The sequence below is a fragment of the Hermetia illucens genome, chromosome 1, assembly GCF_905115235.1.
Source record: "Hermetia illucens chromosome 1, iHerIll2.2.curated.20191125, whole genome shotgun sequence".
NCBI classification, from domain to species: Eukaryota; Metazoa; Arthropoda; class Insecta; order Diptera; family Stratiomyidae; genus Hermetia; species Hermetia illucens.
The window spans coordinates 179,557,300-179,571,942 of record NC_051849.1 but is presented as its reverse complement, the minus strand read 5'-3'; the positions used below and the strand labels follow the sequence as shown (position 1 = coordinate 179,571,942).

The 14,643-nt window shown below is 39.3% G+C and overlaps 1 protein-coding gene across 1 annotated transcript in view; it reads right to left on the bottom strand.

The window, feature by feature from the left end:
• The window catches only part of LOC119646633, a 160,288-nt gene that overhangs the window by 15,076 nt on the left and 130,569 nt on the right, over positions 1-14,643 (bottom strand). The window contains exons 2-3 of the mRNA XM_038047145.1: positions 6,743-6,947; positions 1,977-2,158 (exon numbers count right to left, since the gene is read on the bottom strand). Coding sequence (XP_037903073.1) covers positions 1,977-2,158; positions 6,743-6,947 — 387 coding nt within the window. The remainder of the gene's footprint in view (positions 1-1,976; positions 2,159-6,742; positions 6,948-14,643) is intronic.

The following is a 14,643-nucleotide window of genomic DNA, read 5'->3' as shown; positions in this document are numbered from 1 at the left end:
GTGGAATAGTGAACTCGCCAGCCTTCGATCGATTTGCCAATAGAGGGGCAATAGGTAGGATCGATCAAAGGCAAAAGGAGCATGCTTATAGAGAAGCCCGCAAGAACCTCAAGCTCGCCATACTGTCCGGAAGTGGACATAAATCCGTGGGGTAGCGCCTATAAAATCGTGACAGGACGATTTAGAGGCCGATCATCTCTGTAGATAACGTGCCCTACGTTCTTGTTGAAAATAATCCCCAGCCAGAGGGGGGTACTGACACTTTCCAGTACCCCTTGAATGTGACGCCTATTTCACCAGTCACCAGGGACGATTTGAGATCAAATAGGCGACAGCAAAGCCCCGGGTCTGGACGGCATACCGAATAAGGCCTTCAAACTTGTCGTCAAATGTAGACCGGATATGTTCGCGGAGCTGTTTGAAACGGGCATATCCGAGAGTATCTTTCACTATGGAAGCGGCAGAAGCTGGTGCCTCCTCCAGGGGAACCGTTCTCCTATAGACCCATATGTCTTCTAGACACAATGGGGAAAATCTTAGAGCGGGTAATTTATAATAGATTACTCACAGTCGTCGAGAGCCAAGACAACAGAATATTAATAATATTGTATGAATTATATAACGCAATCTATTAAATCATTAAAAGAGTTTCTGTTTTTACGCTAAAGAAAGAAAACGATATAAAGTATACGGTGCCTAATATTTATAGCCAAGGCTGTAGCTTGTAATGTAGAGCATCACACTGGTTAGTTTGGCAGAAACATTATTAACAAAGTTATACTAGGCCAAAGATGATCTTTAAGAGAGTACCACATCGAATTGAATATCGGGTATCATTATCATTCGCAGCACAACAATCGGTATCCGGTCTAGGCCCGCCTTAATAAGGAACTCCTAGCACCCCGATTTTCCTGGAGTGAAGCCTTTTTGGTATGGGCTTATAATATTCTGGGCGTATCGGGCTATCTGACCTTTCTTATAGATGCTACTCAGCAACGTAGTACCTCTATAATTGCTACACTGCGTGATATGACTCTCTTTATGTCTGGGACAGTTAGTGCCTTATTGCCAATCATCAGGCATTGAGTCGCTGTTCTACACCCTGGGCATAAGTTGATGAACGGCCTCCATATTTAATCAGTTGGGCTTTAATTCCATCGGCCCCTGGTGACTTATGATTTTTAAGTCGAAAAACTGCACGGACTGTTTCTTCTGTACTTGTTGGTGGCAGTATTTATCCGTCGTCTTCAGTTGGTGGGAACTCCAAATCGTCGATATTCCGGTTGCTGAGCAGTTCACCAAAATACTCACTCCATCGCTCCAATATGCCCATTCTGTCGGAAATCAGGTTTCGCTCTTTGTCTCAGCAGGATGAGCATCGAGGTGTATAAGGCTTCATCCTGCTGACTTGTTGGTAAAATTGGACGCCTGGTGCGGTTGCTCCCTGTACTTTTCGAGTTGCTGTTGTTATTCGAGCTCGGAGCACCATGCCAACGAGATAGCGATCCGAATCTTTTTGTAGTTTTGTCCCGGAGTGACTCAGCCAACTAACGCATTTCGACATAGAATGACACTGAAATGATGTTGCCCAATATAAGCCTCGTTAAGCGACTTTAGCAGTTCTTGGTTCATGTTAGAGAACGCTTCAGCCAATTCTTTCTTAAGCTGTAATATTTAGTTCTTAAATTTCATTATTTTTGTGGACAATCCAAATGGATGCCTGCAGTGCAGAACGTAAAACTCTGAATCATTGCAGAGTTAGAGTTCTTTGCAGAATTTTCCGCAGACAGGATCATAAGGATAAATAATCAAGTTACTTTTCCGATGAGGATCCTACCTTTTGGAAACATAATGATCGAGTGGTTCTGACGCGAAACTACTATCGCATAGTTGTGAAATCTTTGATTATACTTGAATTATGATGTGTAAAGGCCAAATGCGAATTTTCTATGATATTATACTATTGCTGTACTTACATCCTTTAGTTGGTATTACGATTGTTTGTCCACTGAACATGGATTCTGGCTCTACTTCATTATCTCGGCTATCGGCCCTTCCGCTAATTTTTTGTAATTTATGTTTGAGTTGAGGTTTTATGTGAAAACTATATTTTGTTGCCATTCGAAGATTGTCAATTTGCGTTGAAAACTGCTTTGTTCTGTAAAATAGTAAAATATAAATTAGTTCATAGTGACGGCAGATATCTTATATGCAAAAATGAAGAAAGAAATATTACATTGCTGAGTACCGTCTATAAGATAATCTTCACTATCTTACTTGGGAAAACAGCCTGATATATTCAGAGCTTCATTGGTCCATCTAAACAAAGCTGTCTACGCCAGGAAAAACATCAACTGATCTTATACTCTTTTTGCGGCAGACGGTGGAAAACTTCTGTAATATGTACAATTGACAATTCTGCTACTGCGGCAGGGAGATAGTTGATCGTATGTCCTCTTTAATCTGGCATTGAAAATAGTGAAACGGGACTCAAAAGTGAACAGGATGGGCACCACTATCAAGTCTATCTAATGGCTGACATATGCTGACAGTATTTATACCATGTGAAGGAGAAAATGTTCCTTAAAGCTTTCATCCGGAAAATTAGGGATCGCACATCAATGAAAGTAGCACCAATTTTACTAGTATCAAGAAAGGCGATCACAATCATAGCTGTCATTGATGAAAACCGCGCACGGTTTTCCTTCCGCTCTGAATGTCTTTTCATAGGGTTAAAGCTTCTACTGAACGAGACAAGAGATCATACCAGTCCTTATGTTCTCACGTTCAGGACGAATATCTTCCGGAGTATCCTCGGTCTCCAATAGACGTGACTTTGTGATCATAGAATTGGGTTTAAGGATAAGGAAGACCCTGGGAAATCTATAAGCACAATATCATTAGCAAGAGATGACGAAATAGGCCCTGCCTTCGGTGAAATAATAACGTATGCTAGGATGCCAATCATTTGCTGGAAGTTATGAAACGAGGGTGCCTGTAACTTTCAATTGCACTAGACTCAGCACTGCTGCATCATGTAGAAAATAATGTAGGTAATGTAATGAATTATATTCTACAAAAATGAGTGAAAATATATTTTAAATTCATTACATTTTGCTTTATTTTTTTTTGTAAATATGTGTACCTTTTATGTTGGAAGTTGGGAGATAAGCTGCAAAAGGCTGATGAGAATGCACAGCAAATCAGAAAATGATGATTTAGTACTTTCCGGTACAGCCAGAGGAAAGTGAAATGGAGAAAGTTTATTTAGAATAAACAAAAAGTGATGTTATAAGTTTTTGTTGAACTCCACTTTCTAATTTTGTCTCGGGGTCGGCTCGTCGTGATCGTTTGCGCTATTTTGTTCTATCTAAAGTCTGATCTGGATGCATTCGCTAGGCTCTCATATCCCCTTTCAGCGTATCAAGCCACCATGGTTTTGACGATCAATCTTGGCTAGTGAATTTTCGTTAGCGGAAATTATGTGACCATACCAGCTAAAACGCGTCTCTCGCATTTCTTCCTCGATCGGTGCAACCCCATAACGATCGCCGATATCTTCGTTTCGGATGTGATCAAATCGTGTCACGCCACTAGTCTAACGTAGCATCTTCGTCTCCATTACCGCCGTTCATTGTCTTTTATAGTCGGCCAACATTCAGGCGCATTGAGGCGACAGGGCGGGCGACATTACAGTTAATTTCAGATTTGGGAGGTCAACGAACGTCTCAAATCTAAAATTTACGTTGATCACAAAGAACACCAGTTGTGGAACGCCACTTCATCCAGGCTGCGTTAATGCGTGAAGTAATTTCATAACGGAGTTCTCTATTGGCTGATAGTATTGACCTGATATATTTAAATCACTCAGTTCCGGGCAGGTCATTACCGCTGGCACAGTGATTATACCTATTTCATGGGGATTGGTCGTCAAAAATTCAGTTTTATTCAGATTAAATTTGAGACCGTGTTACACTCCATTTTTGGACAAAAGATATTTTTTGCTATTAGACGCTAGGAAAATATCATCTGCATAAAGCAGTGTGATGTCCCGTATGACAGTGTTCATAATGAGAACAAAGGAGGAGGAGGAGGAGGAGTGGTCAGAGGGCACTTCCTTGATGAAGAGAGACACGAAGCAGTTTTGACAAACTCGCCACACTTCGAACTTTATTTTTCGGATCGTGATAGTGGAATTGAACCCAGTGCACGAGTTCCTCTGGTACTAAGTGTTGCTGTAGAGCTCATGTGGCACAGTCAGATGGTGTTCTACCTTCCTCAATAAGCCGATTGAAGAATTCATTGAGCCACCGTATTGGGCCCAAGCTCTTCTCTTTCCAGTGCTCAGATGCGATGTCGTCAGGTCATGTGGCTTTCCCTGGTTTCATTCGTTTTATTGCCTCCTTGACTTCAGTTGCGAAAGTCCTGGGCGTTTACCGTGAGTACCTGCCGTGTAGGCATAATCCCACGGTCCTCTTCGGACACGGATTGATTTTAAGATCAGAGCCCCGCCATGACTAGCACAGCGGTACTGGTTTATACTGGGTCCAGGCTCAGCATTCATACCAGTGGATGCGAGGCCAATCTAACACCTCTGCCACAACTAAGGGGTACGGCACCCGAGTTGTACAGCGCAACTCCACGCTTGATCTCCGAGGAGCTCTGTCCGCCATGTAGACATAACCACAACCACCATGACACTCTCACTAGGGGGTCAACCGCAAATAACCGGGCAGAGAACACATCGTCCAGGAGTTCTCCTGGAACATATGCTCTCAGAGGGCCATCCCGGTTCCCATTGTACCAGATAACCTCCGGTGAGGCTTCGTGGCAGAACCACTTCAGATGAGTCCCTTGCAGACTCGGGTCTGGTCGCCCTCCTCGAGTAGGTGAGGACGGCACTCCCCAACGGGTTAACTGGAATCAGCCCGAAGCGGAGAACTGCAATGGAACCTTTCACCAGCTAACTGCTGCTCTGCGTACAATACAACATAAAGGACATCACAAGACAACACTATAGTTGCGCTGACACCGTAAATAACCGAGCTGTACTCACATACAACGGGAGTTCACCCGAAGTATGAGAGTCAGGAGCTATACCGGTTCCCGACTGCTTTCTTTGCTTCCCGGTTGGTATTCTTATAAATTTGCCAATTGGCGAGCGTTTTATCGCCGAGAAACTTGTAGTAGAGGCGTTCTTTTCATGGATTTTCATTTCAAAATTGTCATTCCAAAACCAAGTATTTCGGTTGATGTACCGCTTACTTGACTTAGTGACCCATGGGAAGCCGCTTTGTGGATCATGTCTTTAATTTGGTTCAAGGGCGGATGTTGAGGTGCGATGGTCTCGTAGGGAACAGCTTTGGTGATAATGACGGGGGTAAAATATCGGCGTCTTATGAGAATATAGTCGGTTTGCGTTTAACTATTACCACTATAAAATGTTGGAAGATGAGACAATCATTTGATGAACCATGTATTCATAAGTACAAGGTGATGGGTGTCCGCAAAATCGATTATACGCTCGCCACCCTCATTGCGGGCTCCAAATCCCTTTCCCCTATGGCACCTGTTACCATCTGCCTTTGCACCCACATGCCCATTAAGGTCGCCTACAACGATGATATAGTCATCAGCAGGCACGTTACAGGTCTTCGCATCGGGAAGTAGCCAGAAAGCATCTATTTTCGCATTGGGTCGACCTATCTGTGTGAAAAAGTGAATAGCGCGAGCAGCTGATATAATGGTGAACTTCATCAGCCGGTCATTAAATTGTTCGACTTGTTTAATGGCTTCATGGAAACCTTCCGAGCTGGCGATGCCAACACCGTATTGAGTGTCTGGGCTACCAAAATAGAGAAGTTTGAAACCATTTTTACCGTGTTCGCGTTCTATGTCGCAGCTTTTGGCACCACATCATCGGGTTTCTTGCAGAGCGCAGATATCAATGCACCTTTTCCGAAGGGCTCTTGCGAGTTACTTGGTTTTTCCGGTCAGGATGCCAATATTTAGCGTGCACGCACGTTTTTGTTTTGCTCGGACTAACTTGCTTATGTCAGGACGCAGTCTATGCATTAAGAACCTTTGCCCATTTTTCGACAGGATCTCGACAATATGGCCGTGGCGTCTTGCCACGTCGACTGGGGTGGACGCCCAAACATTTCTTCGAGGCTGGTGACTCAACCCGATCATTTTGTTTTAACGACATTGGATGCATTTGCTTGATTAGCCTGTCACCATGTTGAAATGAAAACTTTCCATCTTTTTTCAGTAACATCTTTTCCTTAACTATAAAGAAATTCCAGATTAGATTTGCACTGTGCTGTTTGCATTTGACAAAGTTCTAGGGACTCATTGGCAACAAGGTGGCTATCTTCGGAGTCAGTCTTCGTTTCGTTAACCATTTTCGTTGAATATCAAGTGTAGTACCTTTTTAGCACATGCTACTAGATCATACTGTCAGGTAACATCCCTTACCTGTTATGTGAAAGGATTTTAGTGCCGTGGTACGTATGTATAAACTGGTCATGATTATGGGCCACTAAATTCATGTTCACTTTATGGGAAAATTTTATCCTCTTATCGAGCAGCTCTAAATTACACAAAGATAGGATATTGACAACAGCTTTTATCTATCCTGAGACGCTGTGAATTCCGCAAAAAAACCATATGTTTAATTGATTCGAATATTTTCAGCATTATTTGTGGGTTTCTATTTTTCCAATATGACTTGAGTACTTACTTCTCTCCTTGAATAAGTTCATTGTTATCAACTACTTTTGATCGGCAACGATGTGGTCCAAATGATTGAAGCTCACAATAGAATATCGTAAATGTTTGTGGTAACTCATTTTCAATGCTTTCGGTATCGTTTGAGTTTCGGGCCTCCACCTCCCATGTTAAATTTACTGATTTATAATTCGGTTCGCCTGCCAGTATTCGTATGTCTGAAACAGAAGATGAAAGATTTTGAGAGAATGGAAGGAATTTAGTGTTGGTATTGTTTTTTAAATGGATAATATTTCCATAGATAATATTCCACTGTAGATTTGTAATTTTGGAATAAATTGTATTGTAAATGGTAGAGTTCTAATTAATTATTTTTTTTTTGGAATAAAGAGATTCATTCCCTCTAAGAGGGAGACGCAATGTAAACTGTTAGTACACTTTCAAAAGGGGCATATGTATACGTATGTTCGAGTAAAAGAAATTTTTTAATTAATTCCCTGGAAAGATGAAGGATGCGACATAAAAATTCGTCTTGTTTTTTAGGTGTAGCCAGTCCATATGTTGTTTAGAGCTTACACTCCATAAATTTTTTAAGTTAGTGCACATATTTGAGTCCACTAGTTTCACATGATTAGCAACCACCTGTATCGTGCAGTTCCTCCATCTGAAAATATTGTTGCAGTAAAACTTACTGACCCAAATTTATTAATTTCACCACATTCTTAATAACAATGTCGAAAGAAGTTGCACCGCGTCCTAGAAGAACTATTGCACTCTTTAATGGTTATAATGTAACATGGTTTAATGATCAAGCCTACATTCGGCAGGATTGTTAAAATGTTTCCTACTTCTAGGTTTTTTAGCCTGGTATTTGGTACAAGTATTAGTATTAACTTGCTTCTCTGGAAATTGTCTCAGAATCTATGCTGAGGTTTCACCACTCTCTTAGTCATAGCAATTCGGGTAGGTGATAATTTAGCCTACAATGACGACTTTCCTTACTATAACTCTAGGGTCTTCTCACTGAGATTTAAACAATACTGCGAGTGAGTTACGTATCCGTCATCTGACCCAATAGAATACGAAACCGTAATGTGCAACATTAGATAATTTCTGGAAAACGTGGGAAATGCAAAATGCACATCAAAAACAATTCATTACAAAGTCCAAACGCGAGATCAGCAAATTATTCATGATAAATACAGGTGCAATGTAACCTCCCACCTACCAGTCTCAATACATTTTCGTGGATAAGTTACGTGTAATTGAATCTTCGTTTGTAATAAGTAACGTGCAATTGAATTTTCATTTCCAATAAAGTTTATAGTATGTTATAAATCTTGTGTTCCTTTTTGAAAACCTTCCCGCTTGGTCCGAACACGTAATTGGCGCAGTCGGTTAAACTTGTAATAAATGTAAACGAAAACTCTGGAAGAAAGCCGCGAAAGAAAATTCAGAGTTTACTTGCATAACTAATTAATTAAATAAAGTTTTCCTGGGGAATAAGTTAAGCTTTAAGGTTTTTTAAATTAGTGGCTGAGGCTGGCCCTAACCCAGTCTAATAAATTAAAACGTAGCAAAAAACTAAGCCGATATTACCGCGAAAGAATTAGGTCAATTAAAAAAAAACAAATTTCCAAAGGCGGTTATGTCGAGAAGACTAGCCGTTCTACATATTGAATATAATATTACCAATCAGTACAAGCCGCGAAGGATATACTGATTTAATAAAAACAACTAAAAGTAAATGTCAGTCATGATAATTAAATAAAAAGTGACAAAAGTGTATATACTGTATATAAAGTGTATAAAGTGCCAAAAAGAAGCATAAAATAAAAAACAGAAACAGTGCAAAAAATTGCAATTAAGTGCATCGAATGAACGACCGAAAACTCAAGCGAGATAAGTATTTTTCCTTAAATAGAAAGTTTTTATTTCCAGAAAACATGGAACAGCAACTGGCACAATTACTTCAACAACTACAAGAAAGTGTGGCATTAGCTCAATTAGCAGCTGCGGTTCAGGAACTAACCACGAAACAAAATATAAATTCAAAATTTGGTTAGCTGGCAACGGTACTCCGACAAATAACCATGCACCAAACTTCTAGAGATCCGCGAGACAAAATTCCAAAGGAAATTAGGTGTATGGCAGGCTTTACGAAATTTCGTTGAATGCCTTTATCAATAGCACCGAATATTATCTCAATTCTATAAACGCCAAGGAGATCAGAAAAGCAGCAACCAGACAGATATATTTAGAAAAAATACCAGATGATTGGGAGCTGATCAAGTCCAACTTAAAACTTCGCTTCAAACCAGACATGGAACCAGCGGATATCTACAGGAAAATTAACAGTTTAAGGATGGACACGGTAAGTGATTTAGCTATAGAAATTCAAAACATTAAAAATAAAGCGAGCTTATTTTAATGTTAGTGGTCAACATATGTAAAGAAATGACACAGGGCGTCCTATTGGACAAAATTTATGGATATCGGAAGTAATAAAAACCATGCAACTGAGAAGATACGAAAACTCCTGTATTAGGCCAGAGTTTCGAAAAATTAAAAATATTAACTTAGCGAGAAAACGTGGATGCCATAAAAGATAAAAATAGACAGTCCCGATCTGACTCGAAAGGTTTCTCTTCCAAACGTTATCATTCTTTTCAAAATCAAGCTGATTCGCAGCAAACAAACAGCCACAATACAAATTACAATAGACGGAACTACTCTAACGACTCTACTCAGGACAGAAGAAATAATCCTCAATCGGAAACTCAAAACAACAAGAACAATCATAATAGCAATCCCAATAATAACAATCATAATCGTGAAGAGTACCCTAATAGTTCAAGACAATTCAGACGGAGTTCAGGGAATTCTAGGATGAACTCAGGCCGTAGTAGGCATCAGCAGGAGGGAACTCCTATGGAATCGATAATGTCGAATCCACTAGTCAAAACAACGAAAGTAGAAATTCCTATAGAAGTGAAAACGGACCCAGAGAACAACCTGAGTCAAATCTAGTTAGTTGAATGGAAGAGGACATTTTTTTTATAATTAGCCTCGGATGAACTACCTATGATTCAAATCACAATAAAAATACGAAATATTTAACTCTAATAGATACTGGATCCTCCGAATAAATAGTTTTCAGAAAATAAAAAACAAACCTATTCATTTCACTACCATTACCGGTAAAGATACAATATATTTCGAAATTCACACTCCAGCTCCAGAAGACTTTGAATCCCCCCTACAAGTGCAGATTAGATGGAAAGTTCGCCACCTTTCAAATGGAAAGTATCAGTTCATAATAGGCATCGATCTGCTAGACAATCTAGATATAGAGCCAAAAAGGGTAACATTTAACGGCAAGATAATTCCTTTTATCAATAACCGATACCCAATCAAACAAGTTTGCGTATTAGAACAAACCCAAGATGATTACATAAAACATCTGAATTTAGGTCACTTGAATAGTGAAGAAAGAAGGGAAGTAATGAAACTGGTCAAACAATTTGAACAAGTTTTTATAGAGAAAGTGATAAATTGACCAGTACTACAAGCATGGTTCATGAAATAAAAACTACCACGGACCACCAAATTAATTCCAAGTTGTATCGTTGCCATGAGCAGAAAGTTAGAAAACAAATAGTTCAAATGGAAGAACAAGGAATCATCCAAAAGAGCAATTCGGAATATTCGAGTCCACTGATTGTCGTATCGAAAAAAGCTGACAATTCAGGACGAAAAAAGTTCCGGATAGTAATCGACTATAGGAAACTTAATGATGTTTGGATAAACTTGGAAGGTCCCAATATTTTTCCACTTTATTGACCTAGCTAAAGGATATCATCAAATCCTCGTTAAGAAAGAGTATGGGCCAAAAACAGCCTCTGTAATCCCGCATGGTCTTTATGATTTTATGAGGATGCCGTTCGGTCTTAAAAATGCCCCAGCGACATTCCAAAGACTAATGAATGACATTCTTAGGGACTACATAAATAAGACATGCGTTGTTTACCTTGATGATATCTTCATTTTCAGTACTTCATTGCAAGAGCACAAGAAGTCTCTATCTGATATATTCAAAGTTTTGAATGCACACCAAATAAAAGTGCAAATCGGTAAGTGCAATTTCATGCAAAAAGGGGCAATTTTTTTAGAACATACAATCACTAATGAAGGATTAAAATCTAATCCAGAAAAAATAAGCGTAATCGAATATATAAAAATCCTTAAGAATGAAAAACAAATAAAACAGTTTTTGGAATGTTTGTTTACCTTAAACGAAATAGTAAAGTTTAAAGTTCAAGTAGAAAATCGAATTCAAAGAGAAGGGAGGGGGAAGTTACGTATCCTTCTGCATCTGACCCAATAGAATACGAAACCGCAATGTGTAACATTAAACAATTTCTGGAAAACTTCGGAAATGCAAAATGCACATCAAAAATAATTCATTACAAAGTCCAAACGCGAGATCAGCAAATTATTCATGATAAATACAGGTCCCGCGGACCAGTCTCTTAAATATATTTTCGTGGATAAGTTAGGTGTAATTAAATTTTCGTTTCTAATAAAGTTTATAGTATGTTATAAATCTTGTGTTCCTTTTTGAAAATGATCCCCGGTCTGAACACGTAATTAGTGCGTGGGTTGGAGTACCCCTATTCGAACCCTGGAACATTCAATTCTTGATAAGTTCCCTAATAAAGTACTAGTTCCTTTTCTTCCTTATTTTAACTTTGGAATTAAAATTAAAAATTAGTATTAAGAATTGCAATGAACGGGAATTGAAAACAACTTAATGCAACATTCATCACTTCAATTGGATGATGATAATGAGACCTAGTTTTCAGGGTATTGGCTTCAATTTGGCAATTTGGTAAGTGCTGGTTTGAGCACGCTGTGCAAATGTTAGGTTTGCTCTCATTCCAGAGTTTTATTTGTTTCCGAAGATATCGGTCAATGTATCGAACTTCCATTCTATTTTTAACATGTAGAACACAGCATCACTTCTTTCCCGCTAATAAAACATGATTCTAAGAAAAAAGTACAGAGTAACAATCAGCAAAAAATAGCAAACAAGATCAACTGCTAAAAGAAACATTCTTCCGTTCAAAACGAGGTCTTACTTTGAAACTAGATTATCCGGATGTGGATGTGGGCTTCAGAAATTGCATACAATTTGATGCAGTCTCGCTTGAAACATTGCACTTTTGCAGCCACTTGCTTTCGTTTTGGACTATATTTATGTCTATTTTCCCCCATTATTATGATTATGATCAGTCCAGAAGCTTCAACCTTTCGTTGGTAATGGATTGAACCGACGAGCACCTGATGGCAGGGTTTAAGTGTTTCCAAGCAACACGAGCTGTTCGAAACGGGATGAGATTTATCTGCAGAAAAAAGAGCTGGGGTAATTGATAGTATTCCATTACGTAGCCTCCTTTGCTATATCTCTCGGTAATCCAGTATGGGATGGGATGATTTGATAATGGAGAATAATATTAGGACAGTTATTGTTTCCCACAGGTGGTGTTATTTCATTTTTTATAATAAATGGGTTGAGCATGGTGAACTGCATTGTTGATCTAAACGAGAAAAGGAAATTGATATCTATTGAATTCATAACTCGATTCAATTAGTTAACAGTATCTTGGCAGCTTTACATGGTAATCATGGTTTTATGATGATTAATAAGTTGAGTTAATTTCCCTGTTTTTACCACTATAATTTTTGTGCCAATCAAATCTCATTTATCTTTCAAAAAAGCTGGAAGAAATTCAATAAAGTTCCCTGATGGACTTTGGGTAACCGTTAAACTATGAGATATTTGAAATGGTGTGACTAACTAATATGGGTTAGTCGTAATTTGGCGTTTGAATGCATAGAGACAAAAAAAAATCTTATTGAAAATGAAGATGCTGAGCAGGAACAATCTGAACGACAACAAAGCAGAATACATATTAATTAATTCTTTTTCTTTAGTTTTTGACCCGTTTACAAGCGGAGTCGGCTGATCGGTTACGTCATTTTGTACTATCAAAGGCCTCATTTGAATGCGGTGATGAGGCTTTTAAATGTCCATTCAAGGTCCCTTACCGCCGACTTCGGTGTTCAAACCAATCTTGCCAAGTGAATTCTTGTTAGCGCGAGTCGAAGACGCCTCGAGAAGAGTTTCAATTTTATAATAAATTACTAGATTTTGCTGTTATTGGTATGAAATTTAGAATTTAACTCAGGTATTGACAGTGCGATGGCCGAGCTGATTGGGTGTGTCTTTTCGTCTTGTTGTGTTCGTCTTGGTGGTATCTTGCTGCTGTTGGCTTATCACTTGCACAGTATTAAGTGTGATGATGATTAAGTTGCATTCCCTTTGAAAACTTAAATAGAAAAAAGGAAATCCGAACAGAAGGCTAGGTAAATTAAATTTAAATTTTTGGAGTAGGTTATGGCACTGATGATAATAAATCATATGCAATAAGAGTTAAGAACTCGTGCGGAGACCTAGATTTGCCTTGTGCACTTCCCAGGCAGCATCTAAAATATCATCTCGGGGCCGCCAGATACATACAGTCCTCATCAGGAAGATTGGACTCTGGCATGCAAATTAGTTTCATGGAAGCGAAACAAGTCTGGAGGTCCAGATGGCATTATTCCTGCTCTAGTAATAGAGGGGATGGATTCTCTGGGCCTACACATTCAGAATATATACATTCAGAATATATACCCTGACGCCTAACGCACGCTTATATTCCAATCAGCTACCCAAACCAGGGAAGCCCACCCACGCAGATGCAAAAAGCTTCCGGCAGATGAGTCTAACTTCTTTTCTGCTAGAAGGACTGGAAAGACTTGTAGATCGGATCAAAAGAAATACATATATAACTGGTCACTTCACTTCATTGTAGGCAATTTACCTAACGAAAAGTCAACTCCACGAACTAACGGCAAAAATTGAGAAGGTAATGTCCGATAAAGAATGCGCCTTAGGCGCATTTATGGACATCGAAGGCGCCTTCAATTATGCCTCATTCGTGGTGGTCGGACATAAGTCTATTAAGGCAGGGTATCCTAGGGGTTGTCGGCAGGGAGGGTTTATCTCTCCTCTGTTATGGCTCCTGGTAATGGACATCTTGCTATGGCTCCTAGAGGGCACAAAGGTATTCGCACAAGCATTTGTGGACCTGTACAAATATGGCTTATGGGTTCACTCCGCTTCTTCAGCTATGACTCGCAGTAACCCAATAACCAGAAGGATAAATCTCAAAACTGAATGACGCCTTTTGAACCTCTGGAAATAAATGTCAATTCTCGACACAATATTACGGAGGAAGTTAAGTGTCAAATTTTGCCACGTCAGTAAGCCTATAAGGCTATGCAAAAGCAGGATAATATCCAAGAAAATGTACATCCTAAAGAACTATTGTACCCTTAATTAAAAATAAAAAAATAACGCGACCTTGTTGCTCAAAAACTTCTGAAAGCGGAAGTCAGGGTAAAAAAGAAGAGACGAATAAGATCCAAATTGTAACAGATCGATAATTTCAGGGTAAATGTGGGGAGACTAGGAAGGAGCAGGCAACTGGACAAACGCTATATAAGATAAAACTACTTGGAAACAGAAAATAGATATATTTAAGCCTTGCCCTGAGCTGTGATAACCAGTGATCATCACCCTTTGACATTCTCACGTTCTGGGATAGTTAGTTAACATTAACTCGGAACAACCTCAACTTCATGTTGGTGTTGAGATAGCTGCATTTCTAGATTTTGGACAAAAGAACTAAGGCGGTGATAATGCTGTTAATATATCGAGCGACAGAAGCAACTTTACCTAGATGTAACATACAAATTGGTCTGGTCTGACTATCAATGGAAAGCAGTTTCGCGGGTTTATCTTTT